Source organism: Dermacentor variabilis, chromosome 5, assembly GCF_050947875.1.
Source record: "Dermacentor variabilis isolate Ectoservices chromosome 5, ASM5094787v1, whole genome shotgun sequence".
Taxonomy (NCBI): Eukaryota; Metazoa; Arthropoda; class Arachnida; order Ixodida; family Ixodidae; genus Dermacentor; species Dermacentor variabilis.
This window is the reverse complement of record NC_134572.1, coordinates 29,511,458-29,524,663: the sequence shown is the minus strand read 5'-3', so window position 1 is coordinate 29,524,663 and position 13,206 is coordinate 29,511,458. Positions and strand designations below refer to the sequence as shown.

At 52.9% G+C, this 13,206-nt stretch overlaps 1 protein-coding gene across 1 annotated transcript in view; it reads left to right on the top strand.

Annotated features, from left to right (window-relative positions):
* Window positions 1-196: 196 nt before the first annotated feature.
* Window positions 197-13,206, top strand: part of LOC142583474 (uncharacterized) — a 28,285-nt gene continuing 15,275 nt past the window's right edge. The window contains exon 1 of the mRNA XM_075693962.1: window positions 197-1,668. Coding sequence (XP_075550077.1) covers window positions 256-1,668 — 1,413 coding nt within the window. The 5' untranslated portion in view covers window positions 197-255. The remainder of the gene's footprint in view (window positions 1,669-13,206) is intronic.

Here is a 13,206-nt window from a genome sequence, read left to right as displayed (position 1 = left end):
TGCTAGCCAATTACGCAGTGCTAATTACCTCGTACCAAAGTTTTGCTTGCACCAATGTGTCCGTGAAGGCGAGCGGCATCGACCGCTACCAGCTGACCCCAGAGGTGCTTTGCCACATTTTGTGACTGCTTCTACTGCCGCCGTGCGGAGGATTGCTAGGCTTAGGCGTGTTCCGCGGGCACTCGGCCCAACAACACCGTCGCACCGACAGCGGCCTGCCGTACACCTCGGCGGCTGCCACTCGTCAGCTCCGAGATGGAGGCGCCCTCTGAAACAACAATGATCGTGGACAATCACATGTGCGTTCAAGTTCAGGGAACAGAGATATCACCCGAGGAATACCACAGCGACGCCGGATGGGCGCTCGCGGGGGAACGCATGTCGAGGCTGCGCCAGCGGACCCCCGCCAGCGGCAAGCCCGACGGACCCGGCGGGTGTCAAACAAGCACGAGGTCAAAATTCTACAAGAACGTCAGAGCCTCGGCCATCAAGGCAGCACGCATGCCAGCCATGCCACTAGAAGAAACCAAGATAGTTGTCAGACCCAGAGGGGGACTGGACATCGTCAAGACCGGCACCACCACCGTCGCTGCGGCCATACTCGCTGCGGCCAAGATCACGAGCGAGGAAAGCGCCGCGGACACCATCTGCCCCAACACACAACAGAACATCATGGTCGTAAGTACACCGAACGAAGACAACGCGGCAAGGTACGCTAAAATCCAGGAAATATCCATTCAAGGCAAACCCTATGAGGTCAGCGCATATCGCACGGCACCTCACGACATCGTGAAGGGCGTCATCAGAGGCATCCCCATCGACGCGAGCGCCGAAGAGCTAGATAGAAAGATCGTCAACGAGAGGAACCCGCTAGCAGTGGCCTCAAAAAGGATTGGAAGCACGACCACTGCGATTGTGGTGTTCCAGGGGCCCAAGGTGCCGAACTTTGTCCGATACGGAGTCACCCTGATTCCGTGCCGCCTCTACAAGAAACAGATCGACGTCTGCCAGCAGTGCGGCCGAGTGGGACACCGCAAGGACGTTTGCCCGACCCCCACAATCAAGACATGCCTGGCCTGCGGACTCGCGAACCCTACAGAAGACCATCGCTGTACCCCAAAATGTCAGTTGTGCGGAGGCGAACACCCGACCGGAGACCGAACGTGCAAGGCGAAATACAAGATCCCCTACGTAGTGCGCAAGCGACAATGGGAGCGCCGACAGGCCGAACGCCAGCTGCTGTCAGAGAGCGATTTCCCGCCACTGGACAAGCCGCCAGCTGCGCGAAAGTCAAGGACCCCATCGGAAAACCGCGCGCCCAAATCCAGAGACAGCAGTTGTTTCAAGAGAAGCCTCAGCAGGAAAACGTCACCGTCACGTGAGCGGGTGAGCTGGGTCGACGCAGCGAAAGGAAACAACATAAGGAACGTGCAGAAAATCACCGAAACCACGAAGAAAGAAGATATTAATAAGGTCCGGGAGGCAAATGAGCTCCTAAGACACGAAAACGCGGCGTTGCGAGCGACCATCAACAACCTCACGAAAGAGATCGCCGAGATTCGTCAGTTGCTGCTATGCAACAACGAGCCTCTACAGAGACCCACGCCAAGCACAAGCAAGACCGAGGAAACGACAACGAACGTCGAGGAGAAAGCCATAGAGGAACCGGCACCGAAGAAGCGAGCCATCGAGGCCACGCACACGCAAACAGAAAACGATCGCATCGACAGCCTCGAAGCGAAATTCGAAGCGACATTCAGCAAACTCGAACAGCTAATCACGACAAACATCGCAGCAGTGACAGCACTGAAACAAACAATGGAGACCTACCAAGCCGATAACACGAACAGATTCGCCTACATCGAAAGGACCCTACAGCCGATGGTAGGCCACCCGACGTTTGCGCCCCTCTTCGTGCATCATCCACCCAACCAGGGAGCCCCGTACACGGCAACGCAATCATGGCCGCCAACGCAACACCAGCAGCAGCAGGTGTAACCGCGTGGCAGTGGAACTGTCGCGGCTTCGGAAGGAAGAAGGCAGTCATCCAACAGCACATCGTACATGCCGCGCGCAAGCCAGACGTTATACTACTACAAGAGACACTAACCGACGCACCGTCCCTCCCCGGCTACAGAGTGCACAAGGGACCGCCCGACGGCAGAGGCCGGTGCACCCTGGTCAGGAAGGGACTCACGTTCGTCGAACATGAGCTGCAAAGCAATCTCAAGATCGAGCACACACTGACCGAAATCATCCCTGGCGAGAAGAGAAAAGGAAGCATATTTCTGCTCAACGTCTACAGCAAGCCATCTCAGAGAAAACAGAGATTCAAGACATTACTGCACAGAGCCAGCACCGCAGCGGGCCGTAACACTCTGATCGCGTGCGGAGACTTCAACGCGATGAACCCTGCCTGGGGCTACAACAAGTACACAGCAAAGGGCCGCGACCTGTACCAAGACGCCACGGAACTCGACTTCACCCTCATCACGGACCCGACACATCCGACGAGAATTGGTAACTCCGTGTCCCGGGACACCACTCCGGACCTCACGTTCGTCAAGAACGACATCCGGGGCGCGATCACCTGGAGAAACACGGGGATCGACCTAGGCAGCGACCACACCATCGTGGAAATCGGCATACCGGAACACAACGACACCAGCGTCAAAACACACAGATGGATAGACTGGGATGCCTTTCGAGACGCAAGAAGCCAGAAGAGCGACGGTGACGACGAGATCGAAGACATCGACTCGTGGACGGCCGAAATCACCAAGAGCGTACGCGACGCGACCAAAGAGATTGAAACGGGCGCGGAGATCGACAAAGTAGACAGCCGGCTTGCGCATCTCATCGAGGCCAAACAGTCGATACTAAATCGCTGGAAGAAACAACGGCTTAACCGCAGACTGAGAAAGAAGGTAGCGGAGCTGAACCGAGCGATCGAGGATCACTGCCGCGCTCTCTGCATGCAACAGTGGAACGAGATCTGCAACGCGGCAGACGGGCAGATGCATAGCGGGAAGACGTGGAACCTACTGCGGCACCTGCTCGACGAAACGAAGACCAAGTCGCACCAAAGGGACAGACTCGCCAAGCTCATACATCGGGCGGTCTCAGCACACGGCGTCGACGAAGTCACCAGGCGCATTAACGCCAAATACCTGCCGACTACACCTACCGAACAACACGCGCCGTACAGCGGCCTGCCTAACGCGAACCTCGATCGTGACATCGACGTGGAGGAGGTACGCGCGGCCCTGCACGACCTCAACAGCCGGTCGGCAGCCGGCCCGGACCTCGTCACGAACAAGGCGCTCAAGAACCTCGATGACGGCTCGATTGAAAAGCTCGCAAAATACTACAACAAGTGCTGGAGAGCGGGAGCGCTGCCAAAGCTGTGGAAGACAGCCAAGACCATCCTGATCCCCAAGCCGGGGAAGCCGCCGGACACGGATAACCTCCGGCCCATCTCGCTCACGTCCTGCGTGGGCAAGGTGCTGGAGCACGTCCTGCTCAACAGGTGGCAAGACTGCCTGGAACGAGAAGGGCTGTACCCGGCCAGTTTGATCGGCTTCAGACAGCATCTCAGCACGCAGGACACGATGCTGCAGCTCAAACACCAAATCATCGATGATGGCGGCAGCGCCCGCGACAACAAAGCCATCATAGGGCTCGACCTGCAGAGCGCCTTCGATAAGGTGAAACACTCGGCGATTCTGTCCTAAGTCTCCAAGCTCAACATGGGGGAAAGATCCTACAACTACATCAAGGACTTCCTCACGGACAGGACCGTCGAGCTACGAGCAGGCGACCTACAGACGCAAGAGAAGAAGCTCGGGAGCACCGGAACACCACAGGGATCGGTCATTTCGCCAATGCTGTTCAACCTGGTAATGATCGGAGTGGCCGAAAAGCTCAGGTGCATCGAAGACGTCAGGCACACCATCTACGCGGACGATATCACGATATGGGTGACCGGTGGCAGCGACGCCCACATCGAGGGCGCGCTGCAAGCCGCCGTCGACGCAATAGAAGACCAGCTGGAAGGCACCGGACTGAGATGTTCGCCGAGCAAATCGGAGCTTCTCATACTCCCACCTACCAAATACAGCAGAGGCAAGACTAGACAACGCGAAAACGAAAAAATCAGAATCGTGACCAAATCCGGCAACGTAATCCCCGAGGTCGGCAAAATTAGGATCCTAGGCATGGTCATCGAAAAGCACGGAAGGAACGGCGAAACCATCACCCGTCTCAAGGCAAAAACAGCCAACGCGATTCGACTCCTCAAACGAGTCACTTCCCGAAAGGCTGGCATGAGAGAGGAGAGCCTAATTAGGCTCGTCCAATCTTTCATCATCGGCCACGTCGCGTACGTTGCAGCCTACCACATATGGCTGCAACACGAACGAAACAAAATCAACGTGCTCATCAGAAGAGCGTACAAGACAGCGCTGGGCCTGTTCGAGTCCACAAGCACGACCCGCTTGTTACAACTCGGGCTACACAATACGCTCGAAGAAATAGCCGAAGCGCAACGGACCTCTCAACTGGAGCGGCTGTCCATGACCAAAGCCGGGAGGAAGATACTGGACGATCTGGGAATAAGACGCTCGAACGAGGTGGCGATGAAGCTCCCCGTCCCCGAAGAGGTCCGACGCCAGACCAGAATCGACCCCATACCGAAGAACATGAATCCCGAGTTCAACAAGGGAAGAAGAGCGGCGAGGGCCAAGGCTCTCATCGACCAGCATGCCAACGACGAACACGCGCGGTACGTGGACGCGGCCGAATACCAACGGAACGCCTTCGCAGCGGTCGTCATAGAGGCGTCAACCGGCGCCACGAGGACGGCAGCGAGCGTGAGAAGCACCGAAGCGGAGCAAGCGGAGGAGGTAGCCATCGCCCTGGCCATCGCCGACGCAGACTGCCACACGGTGCTGAGTGACTCAAGACAGGCGGTGCGAAACTTCGCCAAAGGGCAAATCTGCAGGGAGGCTGAGCGCGTACTGCGAGCGGTAAAACTAGACGAACGAAAAGTACGACTCAAGTGGTTCCCGGCGCACGCGGGCGACGCGTCGGAACGGAATGAGAACCATAACGAGACGGCACACGCCGCGGCGCGAGCGCTAACCAACCGCGCCCCGGCGACAGACCGTCCGACGTGGTTCGGAACCAAGGACCGCATGACGGATTACAATGAAATCACGAAGGCCTACCGCTTGGCTCGCAGGACTCTTCCACCCCCGCACCCGAGACTGAGTCGAGCGGAGGCGGTAGTACTGAGACAGCTCCAGACCGGATCGCTACCGAGCCCGAAACTGTTGAATCGCATGTACCCCGAGACATATCCGACAGATATGTGCAGAGTCTGCCGGAGGGAGACCGCAGACTACACGCACATCTTGTGGGACTGCATTAAATATCCAGAAGACGCTAACTCAAGAACACTCCCACCGCGGCTCGAGGCAGCCGCGAAGAGCTACGACCGAGACGATCAGCTCTGGGCCGTCCAGCAGGTCCTCGAGGCGCTCGAAAGGCACGGACCCAGCGAGCCGGCAACGGCGAGCGGAGACCCGCGCCGAGTAACGGCACCTTCGAGGATGACGTAGGCCCTCGTCGGGGCGCGCGAGCGCCCAACTGCAGGCATAAATAAAGTTTCTCCAATCCAATCCAATCCCGATGCTACAAATATAAGAGAGCGAAACACAAAAGGACACTTATTAAACATAAGTAACAAAAGAACGAAAAGAAACAAAGTCCAAAGGTCAGTTACGCGAAGCCCCAAAGTTCATTAACGCTGGTAGTACGGCTTGAGTCGCACAACGGGGACTATTTCAGGTCGTGAGCGGCGCCGCTGTGATAGCGAAATGCCGACTGGCACGACCTCGTAGTCCAGTGCGCCAATACGTCGGATGACCTTGTAAGGTCCGAAATAGCGACGCAAAAGCTTCTCGCTCAATCCTCGTCGGCGTATAGGGGTCCAAACCCAAACGCGGTCACCGGGCTGGTACTCGACGAAGCGTCGTCGGAGGTTGTAGTGTCGGCTGTCGGTCCTCTGCTGGTTCTTGATTCGCAGGCGGGCGAGCTGACGGGCTTCTTCGGCGCGCTGGAGATCGGTAGCAACGTCAAGATTTTCCTCGTCAGTGACGTGCGGCAGCATGGCGTCGAGCGTCGTCGCCGGTTTCCTGCCGTAAACCAGCTTAAATGGCGTGATCTGTGTTGTTTCTTGCACCGCCGTGTTGTAAGCGAATGTTACGTACGGCAGGACCACATCCCACGTCTTGTGCTCGACGTCGACGTACATTGCTAGCATGTCGGCGAGGGTCTTGTTCAGGCGCTCCGTGAGACCATTCGTCTGCGGATGGTAGGCAGTTGTCCTCCTGTGACTTGTCTGGCTGTATTGCAGGAGGGCTTGCGTGAGCTATGCTGTAAAAGCCGTTCCTTTGTCGGTGATGAGGACTTCTGGAGCACCATGTCGCAGCAGGATGTTCTCGACAAAAAATTTCGCCACTTCGGCTGCGCTGCCTTTCGGTAGAGCTTTAGTTTCAGCTAAGCGGGTGAGATAGGCCGTCGCCACGACGATCCACTTATTTCCGGATGTTGATGTCGGAAATGGCCCGAACAAGTCCATCCCGATCTGCTGAAAAGGTCGGTAAGGAGCCTTGATCGGCTGTAGTAATCCCGCTGGCCTTGTCGGTGGTGTCTTGCGTCACTGACAGTCTCGGCATGTCTTGACGTAACGGGCGACGGTGAGGTGCGGCCAGTAATACCTTTCTTGTATCCTCGATAGCGTCCGGGAGAAACCGAGGTGCCCAGTGGTCGGATCGTCATGTAGGGCGTGCAGTACTTCTGGACGCAGCGCCAACGGAACAACAAGAAGGTAGTTGGCGCGGACTGGTGAGAAGTTCTTCACGAGTAGGTTGTTTTGAAGTGCGAACGAAGATAATCCACGCTTAAATGCCCTAGGGACCACGTCGGTGTGCCCTTCCAAATACTCGACTAAGGCTTTTAGCTCCGGGTCCCCTCGTTGTTGTTCGGTGAAGTCTTCCGCGCTTATTATGCCAAGGAAGGCGTCGTCATCCTCGTCATCTTGCGACGGCGGGTCAATGGGGGCGCGTGATAGGCAATCGGCATCTGAGTGTTTTCGTCCGGACATGTATGTTACAGTGATGTCGTATTCTTGTAGCCTGAGGCTCCACTGTGCCAGCCGTCCTGAAGGGTCCTTTAAGTTAGCTAGCCAACACAACGCGTGATGGTCGCTGACCACTTTGAATGGCCTGCCATAGAGGTAAGGGCGAAATTTCGCTGTAGCCCAAACGATGGCGAGGCATTCCTTTTCGGTTGTAGAATAATTGCTTTCCGCTTTTGACAACGACCGGCTAGCCTAAGCTATCACTTGTTCATGTCCATCTTTTCTCTGGACTAGGACGGCACCGAGGCCTAGGCTACTGGCGTCAGTGTGTATTTCGGTATCGGCGTGCTCATCGAAGTGCGCAAGTGCGGGCCGCGGCTGCATGCGTCGTTTAAGTTCTTGAAATGCGTCGGCCTGCGGCGTTTCCCACTTGAACTCGACGTCACATTTAGTTAGCTTTGTCAGCGGCTCAGCGATGCGTGAAAAGTCCTTGGCAAATCGCCTGTAGTAGGCACACATGCCAAGAAATCTACGCACTGCCTTCTTGTCGATGGGCTGCGGGAACATTGCAATGGCAGCTGTCTTCTGCGGGTCGGGGCGGACTCCAGACTTGCTGATGACGTGGCCTAGGAACAGAAGCTCATCGTAAGCGAAGCGGCACTTTTCTGGCTTCAGAGTAAGCCCTCATGACTTGATGGCCTCTAGTACTGTTGCAAGCCGCCTAATGTGATCGTCGAAATTTCCGGCGAAGACAACGACGTCATCCAAGTAAACGAGACAGGTCTGCCACTTCAATGCTGCTAAAACCGTGTCCATCACGCCTTGGAACGTTGCAGGCGCCGAGCACAGTCCAAATGGCATAACCTTGAACTCGTAGAGGCCGTCTGGGGTGATGAAGGCGGACTTTTCGCGATCTCTTTCGTCGACTTCTATTTGCCAATAGCCAGACTTCAGGTCCATCGACGAGAAGTATTTAGCGTTGCAGAGCCGATCCAATGCGTCGTCTATCCGTGGAAGGGGGTATACGTCCTTCTTCGTGATCTTGGTCAGACGACGATAATCGACGCAGAAACGTACCGTTCCGTCCTTTTTCTTCACCAAGACTACAGGAGATGCCCACGGGCTTTTGGACGGCTGAATGATGTCGTCGCGCAGCATTTCGCCGACTTGGTGCCTTATAGCTTCACGTTCTCGCGTCAAAACTCGGTAAGGGCTCTGGCGGAGAGGTCGACTGCACTCTTCGGTTATTATGCGATGCTTTGCGACTGGGGTTCGTCGAATCCTTGATGACGTCGAAAAGCGTTCTTTGTATCGTCGAAGCAGACTTCTGAGCTATTGCTGCTTAATCACGGGTAGAATTGGATTTATGTTGAAGTCTGGCTCGGGAACTACGGTCGTCGGGGTAGATGCGGCAGAATCCGAGAGGAAAAAATCATTGCTGGTTTCCGGAATTTCCTCGATGTATGCGATCATCGTGCCCTTTTTGATGTGCTTGAACTCCTGGGTGAAGTTTGTCAGCAACGCTTTCGTGTTTCCTACGTGCAGTCGAGCGATCCTACTTGCGACGGAAATTTCACCGTCGAGCAATAGACGGTGGTCGCCTTCGATGACGCCTTCTACGTCAGCGGGTGCTTCGGTGCCGACCGAAATAACAATGCTCGAGCGAGGGGGGATGTTCACTTGATCTTCGCTTTTTGTGGGCACAGGTTCGCCCAATAAAAGCTAGTTTTGTATTCCACCGTATTGCTGCTCTCTTCACCGTCACTACCACGTGACATCTGGTGGAGGTGCTTGTGCGTTCATGTACCGAACGCCCCCGCAAAGCCGCGATCCTAGCCCGAAGCCCGAGGACAGAGCCAAGATCGCCCAAGACCAGCGTGCTAGCCGAAGACTGCAAGGACTGCCCCCAGAGCACGGACTTCTACCTGAGACGACAAAGAAGATCGTGGTCAAGACAACACCAATGGCTGCCCCAGCGTCCCCCGTTATCCTACAACAACCTCGGGACCCACGAACCTTCAATGGAGCAGCGACTGAAGACCCGCAACATGGCTGGAGACCTATGAACGAATCGGGACATTCAACAACTGGGACTCCGACGACAAGCTGCGGCATGTCTACTTCGCCTTAGAAGAAGCCGCCAGAAGGTGGTTGCCCGATAAAGATAAGTACACGTGTCAATATTACAAGCAGCTGAAAGGCACCTGCTGGCAGCAGAAAAACTTATTATTCCGAACTGCTTTTGGAAAAGTGTGCTGTAGTAGCAATATTAGCGCGTGAGACTTGTAAAGGAGTAAAAACGCAGCAAGAAACGTTTATGAAGAACTTACCCCTTTGTCAGAATATTAAGATATCGGGGATTAAGTGTGATGTTGAAGCTAAACCACTGTAGATTCTGTTATGACAACACGGCTTCAATAAGTCCTGTCGTTAGGTGCTGATCTGCACAACTTAGAGAAAACCTAATATAAACGGAATAATGATGCACAGTATTAGCGATATATTGGAAACACTGTTTATGTTACTATATATGTTACTAGGCTCACGCTTATTGTAATTTCAGCGTCAAAGACTATGTTAACTTCCTTGCGTCAACGATATGAGCTCCTTCGTTGGACGAAGGTAAGATCTCATAATAAAAAAATTCCTACGAAGTTCCTAATGTACGATATGAGCAAAAGGAAAGATAATCGCGTCTCTTCGAGAAGAATTTGCAAAAGAAAGCCTGAAGTGGCTGTACTGGATGAGATCTGCAGCGTGGAGTAACTGGAAAAGAAAACAGGGCCATTGAACACGTAAGTGCGAAGGCTGCAAGTGCGTGCAAGCAGTAACTCGACACGTGCTGTCCGCAACACCCCTCAAGCCCTCTTTCTTTGCCTCTAACTGGATGACCTCCGTCATGCATATCTAGACACGCATAAGAGAAGCACAAGTTACCATACGCTGAATAGACTTGCGAAAATGAATATCGATTTAACTGAAGGCTTGTGAAGTTACCAATCATTACTACAGATAGAGGAAGAAACACACAGAGAGATACGAAGAAGAAGAGGCAGTGAGGTAAGCCAAGGTCATGCCCGCTTGGCTTCCCTACTCTTGGCTAAGGCTAAAAAGGGAAAGGCCGACAGACAGACAGACAGACAAAGAACTTTAATAACAAGGTCCTGAGAAGCTTTGCCCTAGGGCAGAGCTGCGGGCCGCTCCCACGTGGGGACGGGTAGGCCGAGCCTAACCGCCGCATCGTAGGCTCTCTGGACCGCCCAAGTTTGACGTGCATACTCTGAGCTCCGGATGGCAGAGCTCCATTCTTGTTCTGTGATGCGATTGGGTCCCTGTAACGAGGGGCATCGCCAGAGCATGTGTGCCAAATTGCTAACAGCCCCACAGTCGGGGCAAGTAGAGCTGAAAGCCTCTGGAGTGATTGTGTGGAAAAGGGCCAGGTTTGGATAGCACTGCGTCTGAAGCATGCGTAAAGTGGACGCCAGAGGTCTAGCCAGTTTGCAGTGAGGGGGAGGATAAGTCCTCCTACCCAGGTGATAGTGCGTAGTAATTTCGCTGAAAGTAGTGAGAGTGTCCCGAAACTCGAGAACACCGGAGTCTGAGCTCAATCTTGCTCCCGCGCGGTGGGTTAGTGCGCGCGCTTGGGAGTGGGCAATGTCATTAAGATTGGGAAACGAGTCAAGCTGGGGGTCGAGGTGAGCCGGAAACCACGTGATGGTGTGCGGAGAGATTATCTTGTTCTTGAGAATCTTGTGAGCCTCCTCGGCGATGGATCCTGAAGCGAAAGCCCTGACCGCCGACCTCGAATCAGTGAAGATTTGTGATCTGCTGTTGTCTAGGAGTGCTATAGCAACTGCGACCTGCTCTGCTCTGGTTGGTGTTGAGCACTTCAGGGAAGCCGCATTCACTATCAGTCCGTTGTGATCAACGAGGGCAATGGCGAAGTTAGACGACTGTCCATATTGGGCTGCGTCGACAAAACATGCCGAGTAGGGATCGTCTTTGGTACGCTTGAGGAGGGCGAGGGCTCTTGCCCCGCGTCTGCCTACGTTGTGTTGAGGATGAACATTACGGGGAAACGGTGCAACTCGTATGTTGTTCCTTTGATTTTCTGAAATTTCATATTTCCGCTGTTTCATGAGGATAGGGTTGATCCCAAGAACTGCCAGGGTCTTCTTTCCAGCCGGGGTAGAGGATAGACGGGCCAGTTGGGCTGACTCCTGGGCCTCGATTATCTCGTCCAATGTGTTGTGCACTCCTAGTTGCATAAGGAGGTCCGTGCTCGCCCGTAACGGAGTGCCTAGTACTTTTTTTATACTTTTTCTGATGAGCGTGTTTAATCGTTTCTTCTCGGAGTTATACCAGTTGTGCATGGCTGCCACATAAACTATATGACTCATGAGGAAGGCGTGGAACAACCGGAGGAGGTTGTCTTCCTTTAAGCCTCCACGCCTATTCGAGACTCTGTTGATGAGTCTCATCATGTTCTCAGTCTTGGCTGTGAGCTTGTTGAGCGTAGTATTATTACTGCCATTGGATTCGATGAACATGCCAAGGACCCGAATGGTGTCTACTCTGGGGATGGTACAGCCGCTTTTAGTGTGGAGTTTGATGTTTATTTCAGACAACGGTTTCCAGCCTCTAGGTTTGGGACCTCTCCTCACTGGCCTGTAGAGGAGGAGCTCAGACTTGCTCGGGGAGCATCTAAGCCCCGTATTTTCCAGGTACATCTCTGTTTGACAAGAAAAAAAAATCAGAAAACAAGATAGAAAAGAAGTTACCAGTGTCCAAAAATCTACAGATTGGTGAAGCTGATTTTTATGAACTTTAAGCGATCATTACGTTCTTTTTTTTCTTATTTTTTAATTATCGTTGTCATCGAGGTAATTTACCGCGGGCTTTGTCTGCAAGCTGCAACGTAAAAGCCTTGTTTTGGCCTCTGTCCTACGTTATTTAGAATGCGTAGCGACTAATACGCCTGTTAATTTTGCATGCATTCATACGAGGTATTCTTCACGACTGGTATGGAAATTATTTCTCCGATGAATGAAGATCAAGATTTTCTGAGGTTCTGCTATTGTGTGGCAATAGGCAAAAAGTGAAGATTAGATCTGAAAGCGGCTTTTTGAAATATTTTTCCACTGTATACAATTAAAACTGAGATTGAATCCAAAAATACCGAGTCACTAATATGCCACTACAATATTTAGTTTATCGTACCAATTCTCTCTTCTTACAGAAGAAAGAAAGACGCTGATACTCTTCCGTTTTTACTCTGACCTATTACCTACTGTCAGTCGGTCCAGATTTCACTCGAAAGTGTCAAGTAGTGCTTAACTTGAGCATTGCACGGAATATTAGTTATTTGTAATCGGGTAATCTGTTCCTGTGCTGTTGACAGCCAATCTATTATCCCTCTTACGACGTGCGGCACAATGCAGAAAGCGCAAGACTCTGTTGAGCTGGCTTACCTATCCGAGCCCGGAAGTAAAAAAAGAAAATGGGAATTTAAGTCAGAAACAGCTACTGGCGGTGGTAGCATTGGTCGATAAGCTTAGTGCTGCGCAACGCCTCTACGCTGATTGCTAGCCGTTCTCGCCGGCCGGTGGTGTAAAACGGCTTATAAAAGGAATGAAAGTATATTGCTTTCTTCGTGAAACTCACTATAGTAGTTCGTGGTTGAAGTTCGTAGCGTAGCTAGTCCTTCTCACACATTTATTTCGGCACTAACATCTGTAGGTTGCATTATAAGGAGTAAGTAATGTTCACAGAAATATGCCACGTTCTTCTCAAAATGCACGGTAGGAAGAGGACCGTTAATGAAAAAAAAACAAGGAAGTTTGGAGAATCTCTCTTTTAAATAAAAAAAGAATACTGTGACAATGGCAAGCAGTCAACTACAGCAGAAGGCGAAGCCATTTTTAATTGATTTTCTATTGGACAGAGATATCAGCGTTTGGGATCAGTAGTTAGTTAGACATAAAGTAGCGCAGCTATGCACTGTACTGTGGATGGAACTTGAGTGGAGTAGGGTGTTTGGACTTACCATCCGTTTAGTGCTT